Source organism: Oryx dammah, unplaced genomic scaffold, assembly GCF_014754425.2.
Source record: "Oryx dammah isolate SB20612 unplaced genomic scaffold, SCBI_Odam_1.1 HiC_scaffold_15, whole genome shotgun sequence".
Taxonomy (NCBI): domain Eukaryota; kingdom Metazoa; phylum Chordata; class Mammalia; order Artiodactyla; family Bovidae; genus Oryx; species Oryx dammah.
Genome location: NW_024070199.1, coordinates 5,271,857 through 5,289,008, shown reverse-complemented (window position 1 = coordinate 5,289,008; position 17,152 = coordinate 5,271,857). Strand labels below are relative to the sequence as shown.

The following is a 17,152-nucleotide window of genomic DNA, read 5'->3' as shown; positions in this document are numbered from 1 at the left end:
CATTTCTTGACTATTGTAAATGATGATGCAGTGAACATAGGGTTGCATGTGTCTTTTTGAATTGATGTTTTTGTTTTCTGATAAATTCCCCAGGATTGGATATTCCCTAAGAGTGGAATTCCTGCATTGTATGGCAGTTCTATTTTTAATTTTGGAGGGAACCATCATGCTGTTTTCCATAGCGACTGCCCACACCAGTGTGTGTGTGTGCTCAGTTGTGTCTGACTCTTGGCAACCCTATGAACTGTAACCCGCCAAGCTTCTTTGTCTATGGGATTTTCCAGGCAAGAATACTGGAGTGGGTTGCCGTTTCCTCCTCCAAGGGATCTTCCTGACCCAGGGATCTTTCCTTGCCTTTCCTGCATTGCCAGGCAGATTCTTTACCATGGAGCCACCCGGGAAGCCTACCAACTGTGCCACAGTGTTCCCTTTTCTCTGCATCCTCACCATCACGTTATTTGTTGTTATTTTGGTGATAGCCATTCTGATAGGTGTAAGGTGATATCTCACTGTGTTTTTTCTTTTTTTGGCTGTGCCTCACAACATGTGGGATCTTAGTTTCCCCCTGACCAGGGACCACACCTGTGCCCCTTCAGTGGAACCACAGAGTGTTAACCACTGGACTGCTTGGAAAGTAAGTCCCTCATTGTGGTTTTAGTTTTCATTTCCCTGATGGTTAATGATGTTGAACATCTTTTCATGTGCCAGTTGGCTATCTGTATGTCTTCTTTGGAAAAATGACTATTCCGTTTTCTGTCCATTTTTTCAGTTGGGTTGTTTGTCTATATTCTTTGTATATTTTGGATATTAGCCTCTTATCAGATGTATCATTTGCAAATACATTTTCCCATTCAGTAGACAGCCTTTTAGTTGTATTAAGAGTTAGTTCCCTTTGTTGTGCAAAACTTTTAGTTTGAAGTCGTCCCATTTGTTTACTTTTGCTGTTGTTTCCCTTGCCTGAGGAGACCTATCCAAAAAAAAATATATTGCTAAGACAGATGTCAAAGAGTGGGCTGCCTGTGTTTTCTTCTAAATGTTTTATTGTTTCAGGTCTTGCATATAACCCTTTAATCCGTTTTGAAGTTATTTTTTTAATGGTGTGAGAAAGTGGTCCAGTTGATTCTTTGAAATACAACTGTCCAGTTATGACAGAATTATTTTACTCATAAGAAAATTATATTATAGAGATGATTAACTCATTTCTTTCAAGTAGATTTAAACTCTTGTACATTAGTGGGAGGCTGGAAGATACATGTGATTCTCCAAGGGAATCTCCGAGGACTTGTGTATGTCCAAATACTAAATTGGTTTGCTGGCTGGTGTGTTTCATTGGATTACCTATAACCCAGGCAGTGGAGTGTTTTGTTTTTTAATTATGTATGTCTGTGTGTGTTCTTAGGATATTTCACCGTGAGCATCTATGGATCTCGGGTAGCTTAGCTGGTAAAGAATCTGCCTGCAAAGCAGGAGACCCTGGTTCTATTCCTGGGTGATAAGTTCCCTGGAGAAGGGATAGGTTACCCACTCCAGTATTCTTGCCTGGAGAATCCCTATGGACAGAGGATCCTGGTCTTAACTAAGCGACTAAGTACACACAGTCTATGGATCTACATCTGAATCCTCTGAAAGTGAAAGTGGCTCAGTTGTGTCTGACTCTTTGCAACCCCATGGACTATATAGTCCATGGAATTCTCCAGGCCAGAATATTGGAGAGGGTAGCCTTTCCCTTCTCCATGGGATCTTCCCAACCCAGGGATCGAACCCAGGTCTCCCACATTGCAAGTGGATTCTTTACCAGCTGAGCCACAAGGGAAGCTCAAGAATATGGGAGTGGGTAGCCTATCTGTTCTCCAGAGGACTTTCCCAAACCAGGAATTGAACTGGGGTCTCCTGCATTGCAGGCGTGTTCTTTACCAACTCAGCTATCAGAGAAGTTTTGCTTTAGGTTATTTGAAATTAGCAATTCAACAAAGTCTGTAATTATAGTTCAATTCAGTGGTTCTTGAATTGAAGTCGGTCCCATTTGTTTACTTTTGCTGTTGTTTCCCTTGCCTGAGGAGACCTATCCAAAAAAAATATATTGCTAAGACAGCTTGTATCACAATAATCTAGAGGGCTTATAAAACACAGATTCTGATTCACACCCCCTAAATTTCACTAGATCTTGGGTGAAGCCTGAGAGTTTTTTCTGGTAAGGTCCTAGATGGTATTGACTCTGGGTTCAGGAACCATGCTTTGAGAACCATTGGTCTTATGTCCCAATTCTATCTCTATTAACAAGAGCAGGAAGATGGAAGCTTGAAAGAAATGGAAAATTCTAACAGTGCAACATTGTTAATTATTTCCAGTTATAGAACAATTGTGCAGTATAAATTTTACAAGAAGGTCATTGTCTGAAAACAAAGATTTTTTCTAACTAGCAATGACAGCTTGCATTTGTGAAGTGCCAAGAGGACTTGTCTGCCCACACTTGTTTTCATTTTCGAAGTTTTCTGTCATTTTCAAACTAATTTCTTCTCCTGTCCCTTCTCCATTGTAATTTGTCTTGTGAGATGTGCAGATCAAAAGGTAGCTACAATTTACAGGCATTTAAAGAAGTAGTCAGTCTTATCAAAGTTGGTGATATTAAATATGAATAAATTTCAAGTAGAACATTTATGCTAAACAGAATTCACTGGAACCAAATTGGTTAATGGCTGTGTGTTCACAGTTGGAATAAAAGTGTGCTCTAGAGAAGGCTAATGATTATAAACCAGACATACAGTGCTATCATCAATACTTTGTTAATCATGCATCAATCTTGGGAAGAAAAATAATAGCTAAAAGCAATCCTTTACCTGAAGCAAAGATTCAAATGTCACTTTCTCAATAAGCTTTCTTCATCTTTTTTTTTTTTTTTGGAAATTGCATGCAACTGAGTACAAGGTCCATTTGCTTACTATATTTATACTTAATTTTTTTTCTCTACAGAACTCATCACCTTTTAATATTGTATACAATTTGCTTATTACTTTTATGATTTATTGTCTCTGCCTTCCACATGAACATAAGTTTCTTCAAAGACAGGGATTCTCTGTGTCTGCAGTTCCTAGAATGATATGTCTTCAACATATTTGTGGAAGGAATCGGAGAGTCAGCTTGGAAACAACCTTATTGCAATACATTATAAATTTGTTGTGCACATGTTATAAGACATAGTCAAAGAGGAAAACAATAACCAAAATAAAATGATGGGATACTAGAAACAGTGTGAGACAGGGATAGAATATTAGAAATAGTGTAGGATGGGGACTTCAAACACTAGGGTGTGTAAAGATTTTCCAAAGGCAGATATAGGATCATTTAAAATAAAACAGTCGCATTATTTGTTTCTCAGTGGACTCTTCATGGAATTGAGAACTAGCCTGTGGTAAGGCTCTACTGGTCCCCTGTTCCCACCTCCCTGATTTACAATTATTTATTTCTTATTTTTGAATGAGAGACATCACTCATCTACCCTGAAACATATCTCTGAGTTGTAAAAAAAAAAAAATCTCTAGGCCTCCAAACAAAGAGATGCTAGTAAAAGATTCTAATAGCTAGGTGACATAAATTTGTCAAGTTAAATGGCTTATAGTTGAACAAAATTAAAGATGAGTCTAATTGAGTTTCCAGCTAATACCATTAGAATTAACTTGGATAACAGATCAGTGTGAGATTTAGGGGTTTTAACTTGGAAAGAGTTAAAATAATTCAGGGAAAATTCCATAACAACATTTTTTTCATTCATATCCTAAAATTTCTCAAAACATGTCTAACAATGAGAAATGTGAATAGAACTGATAGTCCTGACTTATTCTGGAAATAATTTATTCATCCATATATCCATGACCAAATGTTTTAACATCCCATAGCACTGAAAGCTGTATTTCAAGGAAAATTTTATGCTTAGGCATTGTTTATGAAAGTTTGTAATGATGCTTAGACTCACTTTGATACTGCTAATAATTATAATAGTAAGTTACTTGAAGAATTTTCCTAACACGGACAGCTTGCCATAGGAAATAAATATTTTTAAACACTATACACATGCATTCTTAATCAAGGCAGGTTTGGCAGTGATTAAGATTTACAAGCATTATCCAGATTTCTAGGCAGCAGAAACTGAAATGGAATTTGTCATGCTAGATGTTAATTAAGGAGTGTTCTCTTGGGATCAATATCTGTGGCAGGGAGGGGAAGGAAGCTGGAACAGACAGAGGGAGACATTGCACGTCAATGACAGCTCAAGGACAGCCTCAACTGACCAAGTGGGCTGCTCTGGAGTCAGAATAGCCCTTCAGAATGCCGTGGGCTGGACAAAGATGACCGGATCTTTCTGTTCCCACACGGATCAGTCATTGAGCATGTGTATCCTGGAAGGGCACGACCTCGAGCAGAGTGGCTGTGTGTAGCTGGTCTTGAGCAAGGGCTGACTTTGAAGATGGCCTGCAGAGAGCCTTCCTTCTCTGGAGCAAGGACATCTTCAATGAAGAGGAATCTAGGCAGGACACCCTGGTGTCACCTTAGTATATATAGTAAGATGCTTTGGCAAGGGGGAAAATATGAGTTCAAGGAGAAAACTTGATGACAAAATTCTGACTTAAGAGTGTGGCTTTATAATGTTGTTGAATGATTTTGAATAAAATCATTATAGTATTTAAATTCTTTTGGATATAAATAAAAGGTAAAATTGCTTCTGAAAATGTTAATATTTATAATGTGCTGGAAATTGCATTCTTTATGGCAGCTTAAAGATATGACAAACAATTTCAGATGTGAACCTAAAAATAAAGGAGAGATACATTGCTTTTCAAATTAATTTTTAAGGAGTAGGTAAGCAAAAAAAAAAAAAAAAAAAGTGCGTGAAGAACACTGATCTAATCTAACAGGCCATTTTACAGATGACTTGCTTGTGATCATTATAATGATATGAAGCCAAATTTGTAAAGTAGTGGCGTTACCTGACAATTATTTCTTACCTGGTTGTGTGAAGATGCACTGTGAATATACTTCAAAGAGAATAAAGCTCTCTTGAAGGACTTTTTAAGCTAGGGTACCTGGCCCCCTCCAAATTGCATAGGATACTGTGTATGTTTATGCGTATTTTCCTGGGGAATGCTTCTCTATAGTTTTATAGTCACTACAGAGGAGACATTGACATAAACAAACTTAATATTTAATTAATAAGTCACTACCCAGCTAATTGCCTTCTCAATTCAAGTTCATTTCTCCCTTGAATCTCTTATCAGAGGCTTTTTTGACCCTCTTATGTCGTCTTGCTTCTTTCCTCTTTCAAAAACGCAAAACAGTCTTCATGCTGAGAAACCTCTTTTATGAAATCTTTCTGGTACTAAGTCATCTGCGTTCTCAACAGGGTGACCTAGTGTATGTTAACTATGCACAAACTGAAGACTTCTTTAAACTAGAGCGGGACATGAAAATCAATTGCTCTGGGAAGATTCTGATTGCCAGATATGGGAAAATTTTCAGAGGAAATAAGGTAAAAACAACAACAACAACTCTTTGTTCTTCTTTTCAATAAAAATAAAAAGTTATATTGTATCTTGGGCTTTCCTGGTGGCTGGGACAGGTAAAGAATCTGCCTGCAATGCAGGAGACCTGAGTTCAATCTCAGGCTCGAGAAGATCCCCTGGAGAAGGGAATGGCTACTCACTCCAGTGTTCTTGCCTGGGGAATCCCATGGACAGAGGAGCCTGGTGGTCTGCAGCTCATAGGGTCGCAGAGAGTCAGACATGACTGAGGGACTAACACTTTCTGTTTTTCATATTGTACCTTACATGGGTAGAACCACATCCTTACAATTTTTTGATGACCATGATTTTCCCATACTCTTTACCATTCCCGCCTAATAGGGAGGGTACATGTGCTAGTTTATAGGCAGGTTTTAAACTGGGTCATTGGAATTTGGCCAGTGTAGAAGTTCAAGGAGAACAGCACAGGTTTTTCCATACCTACACATTGTCCCTGTGGTCTGTGAAGTAGCGTGCATTGGATTTGTTGTTAGTCTTTAGTATCTTTAAATATTATCTTTGAAAATATTTACTAAATTAAATTTTGGTGTTATTTGTTAGAGGTAATGAGACAAGCCAATCTATACACAGCAGTTTTGAAAGTTACCAGCACTTGATCTGGGGCTTCCCAGGTAGGATAGTGATAAAGATTGTGCCTGCCAGTGCAGGAGATGCCAGAGATAGGAGTTTGATTGCTGGGTCGCGAAGATCCCTTGGAGTAGGAAATGCAGCCCACTCCAATATTCTTACCTGAGAAGTCCCATGGACAGAGGTGCCTGGTGGGTACAGACCATCGGGCCACAAGGAATCAGATACGACTGAGTGACTAAGCACATAGAGCACTTGATTTTTTTTTTCCTCTTTTGTGGGAAATTAATATAAAAAATATTCTCTTTCAACCATAGAAGAAATGGGAATCTAGTCTGTGAAATCTACTTGCTTATTGTGCTTCTAGACTAGAGAGGAACGAAATAGCAGGTACCTGTTACCACTGATATGTACATTTAAAAAAATCTGCTCCAAGGGCTAATCCAGCCCTGGAAACTGGGTCTTAGAGCTTGCACAAGAAAAAGACAAAACCAACTGTCTGTGAGATGTCCTTTGTTGTAAGCATAAGGATTAAAGGTAAGGACTGAAGATAAGTTTTAGCTACTTATTTAAGTGTAATTTCAAATAACCAACCTAAAATAAGACTGTTTTCCAGGTTAAAAATGCCCAGCTAGCTGGGGCCAGAGGGATCATTTTGTACTCAGATCCTGCTGATTACTTTGCTCCTGGGGTGGAGGCCTATCCGGATGGTTGGAATCTTCCTGGAGGTGGTGTTCAGCGTGGAAATATCTTAAATCTTAATGGTGCAGGGGACCCTCTCACACCTGGCTACCCGGCAAATGGTGAGTGATCAGGCTTCAATCCTCACAGAAACTTTTAACATTTTGAAGTGATTTTATCAAAGGTTTCCTTAGACAAAAGGATAAAGTATGTCATTTTCTTACTATCTTTGCCTCTAAAAATAAATTAAAGGGTTTGAAGTCGGAAAATTACTGGTTTGGGTCCCTTATCCCTTGTTTGGAACCATTGCATCTGGTAGGTTTTGAAATGCAGACATTTTTAGATATTTAAAAGTAAGATGGTGCATATACCTTACTGCATAACATTCACATAGGCTGGGACAAAATGTGGAAAGCAAGCACGTAAATATTTTACAGTAAAACATATGTATGAATAATCATTTTAAGCAGAGGGTACATAAATAATATAAATAGCCTCCTGTCTGCTCAAGTCAGATCTTGCTGCCAAATTAGTTTATATCAGATCATGTTTTGTTGCCAAGTATTAATAAATGCCCTCTCCCAATTAATGGATTTCACATTTTTCAAAAATTTCTAATTGTAGATAAGGGACAGTAAAGCAAATTCTATAAATCCATGAAATGGCCTATTTTGAATACAGAGTCTGGAAAATGCTTCTTGTGTCATTACTGTGTAAAGACAATAGTGATCACTTTCAAGGAGTGTTTCCAAAATTCTAGCTTTCAAATGCATTAACGACCCTATAAGCTTTGTTGTATTATTATCTCTACTTGACAGAGGGGAAATGTGAAACCAGAAAGAAGTAAACAGTCTGCCTTGTTCATTGCACCATTAAGTGAGGAGTGGGGATTCAAATTCAGATTATCTGGCTCCAGAGTCCATATATTTGTCTTATGCTGAAATGCCCTGCTATATAATAGTAGATCATTAACAAGGGAACTTGGAGCATATTTTTTAATGTACTTGGCTATTTGATGACATTTACAAAAATCTGTCATCATTTAGTTTGTGTGGTTTAAAATTAATAAAGGTTTATAACTTGGATAAAGTAGGTTACCAAAGTATTGGTGGTATTTCCATATTTATTTTTCATCTGGGATTCTATCTAATTGTAGACTCCTTTAAAGCTTATGTGTTTGGCTTTGTAAATTTTTGAACATAGTACATTGTCATAGTTTTTTTTAAGCAATACATATTATCCTGTGATAAAATCATGTGTCTATCTGAACTTTACTAACTTAGCCTTTTTATTGCCAAGTTGTAAAAAATGCACTTCTCCTAAGCTCTGTTTGTTATACAAAGCTAAAATTATGAACATAAAATAAGATTAACTAGAATACTTCTGTTTACTATACTCAGATTTAAAAGGTGACATTGTAGAAATGTTATCCCTATGAGGCTTCCATTTGTTGAATTCCCTTTTGTGCCCTATTCTTTCTTATTTTTCTTTTAATTTCACTCTTTATTATGGAATAGTTCTGACACAAAAAATTAGAGATAATGAATATGTTTTGTCAATGTTATTTTATCTATTCATTGCCCTTTATTGATTATTGCTCTAAATTTAAAAAATCCCATGTAATGTGTTATTATGTCATTTTGCCATAAAAAGACTAGCTTTTACAATCACCTACATCAAAAGAATTCCAGAAAAACATTTACCTCTGCTTCATTGACTACACTAAAACCTTTGACTATGTGGATCACAACAAACTGGAAAATTATGAAGGAGATGGGAATACCAGACCACCTTACCTTCCTCCTGAAAAGCCTGTATACAGGTCAAGAAGCAACATTTGGAACCAGACATGTAATAACAGACTGGTTCCAAATTGGGAAAGGAGTACATCAAGATTGTATGTTGTCACCTTGCTTATTTAACTTATGTGCAGAGTACATCATGCGAAATGCCAGACTAAATGAAGCACAAGTTGGAATCAAAATTTCTGGGAGAAATATCAATAACCTCAGATACACAGATGACACCACCCTAGTGGCAGAAAGCAAAGAGGAACTAAAAAGTTTTTTGATGAAGGTGAAAGAGGAGAGTGACACAGCTGACTTAAAATTCAACATTCGAAAAGCTAAGATCATGGTATCTGGTCCCACCCCTTCATGGCAAATAGATGGAAACAGAGGCAGATTTTATTTTCTTGGGCTCCAAAATCACTGCAGATGGTGACTGCAGCCATGAAATTAAAAGATGCTTGCTCCTTGGAAGAAAAGCTATGACTAACCTAGGCAGCATATTAAAAAGCAGAGATATTACTTTGCCAACTAAGGTCTGTCTAGTCAAAGCTCTGGTTTTTCCACTAGTCATGAATGAATGTGAGAGTCGGATAGTAAAGAAGGCTGAGTGTGGAAGAATTGATGCTTTTGAACTTTAGCATTGGAGAAGACTCTTGAGAGTCTCTTGGACTGCAAGGAAGTCAAACCAGTCAATCCTACAGGAAATCAACCTTGGATATTCATTGGAAGGACTGATGCTAGAGCTGAAGCTCCAATATTTTGGCCATATCATGTGAAGAGCCAACTCATTGGAAAAGACATGCTAGGAAAGATTAAAGGCAGGAGGAGAAGGGGATGACAGAGAAGATGATTGGATGGCATCACTGACTCAATAGACATGAGTTTGAACAAGCTCTGGGAGTTGATGAAGGACAGGGAAACCTGGCATACTGCAGTCCATGGGGTCACAAAGAGTTGGACATGACTCAGCAGCTGAATATTAACAATAAATTTCTTGTGATTTGAAATTTTGGAGAAAAAATGGAAGAATAGCTTTTATTTTTCTTAAATCTGGAGAAATGACAGGATTTGTGTTTTTATTTTGAGGTAGAGTTTACATGTAAAGACATGCAAAGATCTTAAGCGTTAATTCACTAAATTAAAAAAGTTGTATGTATCTCTGTCACTCAAAATAAGATATAGGACATTTCTGTGACTTCAGAAAGTTCTCTGGTGCTCATTTTTGGTCAGTTTTTACCATAGCCCCACCTCTAGAAGCAGCCATTTTCTGATATCTTCTGTCATTCATTAGTTTGGTTTTGAACTTCATATAAATTGATTCAGATTATATCTGTTCTTTTGTGTGTTGACAGAAAATCAAGTAACAGTCAAGCTAAGAAGAAAGAAAAGAATGTTATTTATGCCAAACTGAGGAGTATAACCCAGGGAACAGATTCTCAGAAGCTCTGAGACTATTCCACTGGTCGGGAGTTAGAGATGCAATTTTATACGTTTTTGAGAAAAGAATTTATGCATCATACTGACAGATTAGATTTGTACATAAAGTTGACTGAAGATATTTTGATCCAGTAATGCATGTATAGAATAAGCCTTTGGTCCATACGACTCCATGTATGGTGTGAAAAAGAAATATTAACCTTAAAATGTCAATACTGACATCATAAGAAAGGATCCATTTTTCTCAGAGGTTAATATTATTCTGCTTTGAGGAGGTCTGGTTAATGTACTTTGCAGATACACATTTCACACTTGCAAAGACTGCCACAAACAGAGCACGTTATCCTTTTTCCTTCTTAGTTTAATTGTCTTGTCATAGAAAAATTTGTGATTTTTTCTTCATCATTTGTTTTGCTGCATTCACTCAGTATAACAAGTAGAGATTAGTCATGTTATTGTGTGTATTGATAGTTCCTTCCCTTTATTTGCTGAATAGAATTCTATTATGGGACTCCTCTATAAATTGCTTATTCATTCTCCTATTTATGAACAGCAGGATGGTTCCCAGTATTGGCTACTGAGATTCAGCCGCTATGAGCAGTTGTGTGCAGGTCTTTCAGTGAACATATGTTTCTATCTTTCTTGGGTAAATACTAAGAATGTAGTTGTTGTGCCATAGGGTATAATTTTCTGCATAACATTAATTTTCAAAGAAGTTGTTTAAAGTGATTGTAAAGAGTATATACACTCTTAGAAGAAATGTATGAGAGTTTCAGTTGCAGCACATTTTTGTTAACATTTGATGTGTCTTTTTAATTTTAACAGTTTTAGTATATGAAATTTAAAAGTGTGTTTTAGTGTGATTTGGCTCAGCTGGTAAAGAATTCTGCAATGTGGGAGATCTGGGTTTGATTCTTGGGTTGGGAAGATCCCCTGGAGAAGGGAAAGGCTCCCCACTCCAGTATCCTAGCCTGGAGAATTCCATGGACTGTATAGCCCCTGGAGTTGCAGAGTCAGTCATGACAGTGACTTTCACATTAGTGTGATTTACAGAGTACGTTTTGAAAGGGACTCCATTTTTATTAGAAATATGTTCAACTTTTTCAGAATATGCTTATAGACGTGAAATGGCAGAAGGTGTCGGTCTTCCAAACATTCCTGTTCATCCAATTGGATACTATGATGCACAGAAGCTCCTGGAGTAAGTTTGTAAGAAACAAGCAGATGGCTATTTGAGTAATTCTCTTTACCAACATTCTTCAGGTGTCATGCTTTTATCTTCATTATTGCATACCGAAGTTCTCTGTGGTGGGTGGAATATATAATTTTATCATCGTTTTATACAACAGTGATTCTAATCTGGGATTTGCTTTAAACACTGATATTAAAGTGAAATACCATCATGAAAGTGAGTCTTTCCAGATCATCAACTTCAGGGATTGTAACAATCATTTGATCCACTGTGCTTTTTTTTTAGTTTTTTAAAAAAATTAATTTATTTTAATTGGAGGCTAATTACAACATTGTAGAGGTTTTTGCCATACACTGACATGGATCAGCCACGGGTGTACATGTTTTCCCCATCCTGAAGCCCCCTCCCACCTCCCTCCCCATTCCATCCCTCTGGGTTGTCCCAGTGCACCAGCCCTGAGCACCCTGTATCATGCATCAAACCTGGACTGGCAATCTATTTCACATATGATAATATACATGTTTCAATGCTATTCTCTCAAATCATCCCACCCTCACCTTCTCCCACAGAGACCAAAAGTCTGTTCTTTATATCTGTGTCTCTTTTGCTGTCTGGCATATAGGGTCATTGTTACCATATTTCTAAATTCCAGATATATGCATTAATATACTGTATTGGTGGTTTTCTTTCTGACTTACTTCACTCTGTATAATAGGCTCCAGTTTCATCCACTCATTAGTATTGACTCAAATGCATTCTTTTTAATAGCTGAGTAATAGTCCATTGTGTATATGTACCACAGCTTTCTTATCCATTCATCTGCTGATGAACATCTAGGTTGCTTCCATGTCTTGGCTATTGTAAACAGTGCTGTGATGAACATTAGGGTACATGTTTCTCTTTCAATTCTGGTTTCCTCGGTGTGTATGTCCAGCAGTGGGATTGCTGGGTCATATGGCAATTCTATTGCCAGTGTTTTAAGGAATCTCCACACTGTTCTCCATAGTGGCTGTACTAGTTTGCATTCCCACCAACAGTGTATGAGGGTTCCCTTTGCTCCACACCCACTGCAGCATTTATTGTTTGTAGACATTTTTTAATATAAACTTATTTATTTTAATTGGAGGTTAATTACTTTACAATATTGTATTGGTTTTGCCATACATCAACATGAATCCTCCACGGGTATACACGTGTTCCCCATCCTGAACCCCTCTCCCACCTCCCTCCCTATACCATCCCTCTGGGTCATCCCAGTGCACCAGCCCCAAGCATCCTGTATCATGCATTGAACCAGGACTGGCGATTTGTTTCATATATGATATTATACATGTTTCAATGCCATTCTCCCAAATCATCCCACTCTCTCCCTCTCCCACAGAGTCCAAAAGACTGTTCTATACATCTGTGTCTCTTGTTGTCTTGCATACAGGGTTGTCGTTACCATCTTTCTAAATTCCATATATATGCGTTATTATACTGTATTGGTGTTTTTCTTTCTGGCTTACTTCACTCTGTATAATAGGCTCTGGTTTCATCCACCTCATTAGAACTGATTCAAATGGATTCTTTTTAATGGCTGAGTAATACTCCATTGTGTATATGTACTACAGCTTTCTTATCCACTCGTCTGCTGATGGACATCTAGATTGCTTCCATGTCCTGGATATTACAAACATTGCTGCAATGAACATTGCGGTACACATGTCTCTTTCAATTCTGGTTTCCTTGGTGTGTATGCCCAGTAGTGGGATTGCTGGGTCATAAGGCAGTTTTATTTCCAGTTTTTTAAGGAATCTCCACACTGTTCTGTGGCTGTACTAGTTTGCATTCCCACCAACAGTTTAAGAGGGTTTGTTTTTCTCCACACCCTCTCCAGTATTTATTGCTTGTAGACTTTTGGGTCGCAGCCATTCTGACTGGCGTGAAATGGTACCTCATTGTGGTTTTGATTTGCATTTCTCTGATAATGAGTGATGTTGAGCATCTTTTCATGTGTTTGTTAGCCATCCATATGTCTTCTTTGGAGAAATGTCTGTTTATTTCTATGGCCCATTTTTTTATTGGGTCATTTAGTTTTCTGGTATTGAGCTACATGAGCTGCTTGTATATTTTTGACATTCTTTGTCATTTGCTTCATTTGCTATTATTTTCTCCCATTCTGAAGGGTGTTTTTTCACCTTGCTTATAGTTTCCTTCATTGTGCAAAAGCTTTTAAGTTTAATTTGGTCCCATTTGTTTATTTTTGCTTTTATTTCTATTACTCTGGGAGGTGGATAATAGAGGATCCTGCTGTGATTTATGTCAGAGAATGTTTTGCCTATGTTTTCCTCTAGGAGTTTTATTTTTTCTGGTCATATATTTAGATCTTTAATCCATTTTGAGTTTATTTTTGTGTATGGTGTTAGAAAGTGTTGTAGTTTCATTCTTTTACAAGTGGCTGACCAGTTTTTCCAGCACCCCTTGTTAAACAGATTGTCTTTTCTCTATTGTGTATGTTTGCCTCCTTTGTCAAAGATAAGGTGTCCATAGATGTGTGGATTTATCTCTGGGCTTTCTATTTTGTTCCATTGATCTATATTTCTGTCTTTGTGCCAGTACCATACTGTCTTGATGACTGTGGCTTTGTAGTAGAGCTTGAAGACAGGCAGGTTGATTCTTCCAGCTCCATTCTTCTTTCTCAAGATTGCTTTGGCTATTTGAGGTTTTTCATATTTCCATACAATTTGTGAAATTATTTGTTCTAGTTCTGTGAAAAAATACCATTGGTAGCTTGATAGGGATTGCATTTAATCTGTAGATTGCTTTGGGTAGTATACTCATTTTCACTATATTGATTCTTCAAATCCATGAACATGGTACATTTCTCCATCTATTTGTATCATCTTTGATTTCTTTCATCAGTGTTGTATAGTTTTCTATATATAGTTCTTTTGTTTCTTTAGTAAATTTATTCTTAAGTATTTTATTCTTTTTGTCACAATGGTGAATGGGATTGTTTCCTTAATTTCTCTTTATGTCTTCTCATTGTTAGTGTATAGGAATGCAGGGGATTTCTGTGTATTAATTTTATATCCTGCAACTTTACTATATTCATTGATTAGCTCTAGTAATTTTCTGGTGGTATCTTTAGGGTTTTCTATGCAGAGGATCTTGTCATCTGCAAATAGTGAGAGTTTTCTTTTTTTCCAATCTGGATTCCTTTTATTTCTTTTTCTTCTCTAATTGCTGTGGCTAAAACTTCCAAAATTGTGTTGAATAGTAGTGGTGAGAGTGGGCACCCTTGTCTTGTTCCTGATTTTAGGGGAAATGCTTTCCAGTTTTAACCACTGAGAATATTTGCTGTGAGTTCATCATATATGGTTTCTATTATGTTGAGGTATGTTCCTTCTATGCCTGCTTTCTGGGGAGTTTCTATCATAAATGGATGTTGAATTTTGTCAAAGGCCTTCTCTGCATCTATTGAGATAATCATATGGTTTTTATCTTTCAATTTGCTATGTGGTGTATCACACTGATTGATTTGTGAATAGTGAAGAATCCTCGCTTCCTTGGCATAAAGCTCACTTGGTCAGGATGTATGATGTTTTAAATATGTTGTTGGATTCTGTTGCTAGAATTTTGTTAAGGATTTTTGCATCTATGTTCATCAGTGATATTGGCCTGTAGTTTTCTTTTTTGTGGAATCTCTGTCTGGTTTTGGTTTTAGAGTGATGGTGGCCTCATAGAATGAGTTTGGGAGTTTACCTTCCTCTGCAATTTTCTGGAAGAGTTTGAGTAAGATAGGTTTTAGCTCTTCTCTAAATTTCGTTAGAATTTGCCTGTGAAGCCATCTGGTCCTGGGCTTTTGTTTGTTGGAAGATTTTTGATTTCTCTGCTTGTGATGGGTCTGTTAAGATTTTATGTTTCTTCCTGGTTCAGTTTTGGATAGTTATACTTTTCTAAGAATTTGTCCATTTCTTCCAAATTGTCCATTTTATTGGCATATAATTGCTGATAGTAGTGTCTTATGAGCCTTTGTATTTCTGTGTTGTCTGTTGTGATCTCTCCATTTTCATTTTTAATTTTGTTGATTTGATTCTTATCTCTTTGGTTCTTGATGAGTCTGGCTAATGGTTTGTCTATTTTATTTATCTTCTCAAAGAACCAGCTTTTAGTTTTGTTGATTTTTGCTATAGTCCCCTTTATTTTTTTCTCATTTGTTTTTGCTCTGATTTTTATGATTTCTCTCCTTCTACTAACTTTGGGGTTCTTCATTTCTTCTCTTTCTAGTTGTTTTAGGTGTAGAGTTGGGGCATTTATTTGATTTTCTCTTTTTTCTTTAGGTAAGCTTGTATTGCTGTGAACCTTCCTCTTAGCACTGCTTTTACTGAATCCCATATGTTTTGGGTTGTTGTGTTTTCATGTTCACTTGTTTCCATGAATATTTTGATTTCCTTTTTGATTTCTTCCGTGATTTGTTGGTTATTCAGAAGTATGTTGTTTAGCCTCCATGTGTTTGTATTGTTAACAGTTTTTTTCCCTGTAGTTGACATCTAATCTTACTGCATTATGATCAGAAAACATGCTTGAAATGCTTTCAATTTTTTGAATTTACCAAGGCTAGTTTTATGGCCCAGAATGTGATCTATCCCAGAGAATGTTCTGTGTGCTCTTGATAAAATGGTGAAATTCATTGTTTTGGGGTGAAATGTCCTATAGATATCAATTAGGTCTAACTAGTCCACTGTATCATTTAAAGCTTGTAGTTCCTTGCTAATTTTCTGTTTGGTTGATCTATCCATAGGTGTAAGTGTGGTATTAAAGTCTCCCACTATTATTTGTTACTATTAATTTCCCTTTTCATACTTGTTAGCATTGAGGTGCTTCTATGTTGGGTGCATATATATTTATAATTGTTATGGCTTCTTCTTGGATTGATCCTTTGATCATTATGTAGTGTCCTTATTTGTTGCTTTACAAAGTCTATTTTATCTGATATGAGTATTGCTCATATTTCAAAGTCTATTTTATCTGATATGAGTATTGCTACTCCTGCTTTCTTTTGGTCTCCATTTGTGTGAAATATTTTTTCTGCCCTTCAGTTTCAGTCTGCATGTGTCCCTTGGTTTGAGGTGGATCTCTTGTAGTTAGCATATATAGGGGTCTTGTTTTTGTATCCATTCAGCCAATCTTTGTCTTTTGGTTGAGGCATTCAACCTGTTTACATTTAAGGTAATTATTGATAAGTATGATCCCATTGCCATTTACTTTGTTGTTTTGGGTTCAGTTTTATAAAACTTTTCTTTGTTTCCTGTCTAGAGAAGATCCTTTAGCCTTTGTTGAAGAACTGGTTTGGTGGTGGTGAATTCTCTTAGCTTTTGCTTTTCTGTAAAGCTTTTAATTTCTCCTTCATATCTGAATGAGATCCTTGCTGGGTATAGTAATCTAGACTGTAGTTTTTTTCTCTTTCATCACTTTAAATATGTCCTGCCATTCCCTTCTGGCCTGAAGAGTTTCTTTTGAAAGATCAGCTGTTATCCTTATGGGGATCCCCTTGTGTGTTATTTATTGCTTTTCCTTTGCTGCTCTTAATATTTGCTTTTTGTGTTTGATCTTCATTAGTTTGACTGTTATGTGTCTTGGGGCATTTCACCTTGGGTTTATCCTGTTTGGGACTCTCTGGGTTTCTTGGATTTGGGTGGCTATTTCCTTCCACATTTTAGGAAAGTTTTCAACTATTGTCTCAAGTATTTTCTCATACCCTTTCTTTTTGTCCCATCTGGGACATCTATGATTTGAATGTTGGGGCATTTAACATTTGTTTTTTCTTTTTTTCCTCTTTGCTTCATTTATTTCCACCATTCTATCTTCCACCTCACTTATCCAATCTTCTGTCTCAGTTATTCTTGCATCTTCTCAATCCTTGTCTC

General features: G+C 36.8%; 1 protein-coding gene across 2 annotated transcripts in view; it reads left to right on the top strand.

Annotated features, from left to right (window-relative positions):
• FOLH1B (folate hydrolase 1B) overlaps nt 1–17,152 on the top strand; it is a 73,160-nt gene that overhangs the window by 21,032 nt on the left and 34,976 nt on the right. The window contains exons 5-7 of one of the 2 annotated variants that reach the window (XM_040256517.1): nt 5,396–5,521; nt 6,757–6,943; nt 11,156–11,249. In XM_040256517.1, the coding sequence (XP_040112451.1) occupies nt 5,396–5,521; nt 6,757–6,943; nt 11,156–11,249 (407 nt within the window). Of the gene's footprint in view, nt 1–5,395; nt 5,522–6,744; nt 6,944–11,155; nt 11,250–17,152 lie in introns of both variants that reach the window. The other variant, XM_040256516.1, reaches the window with a different exon arrangement.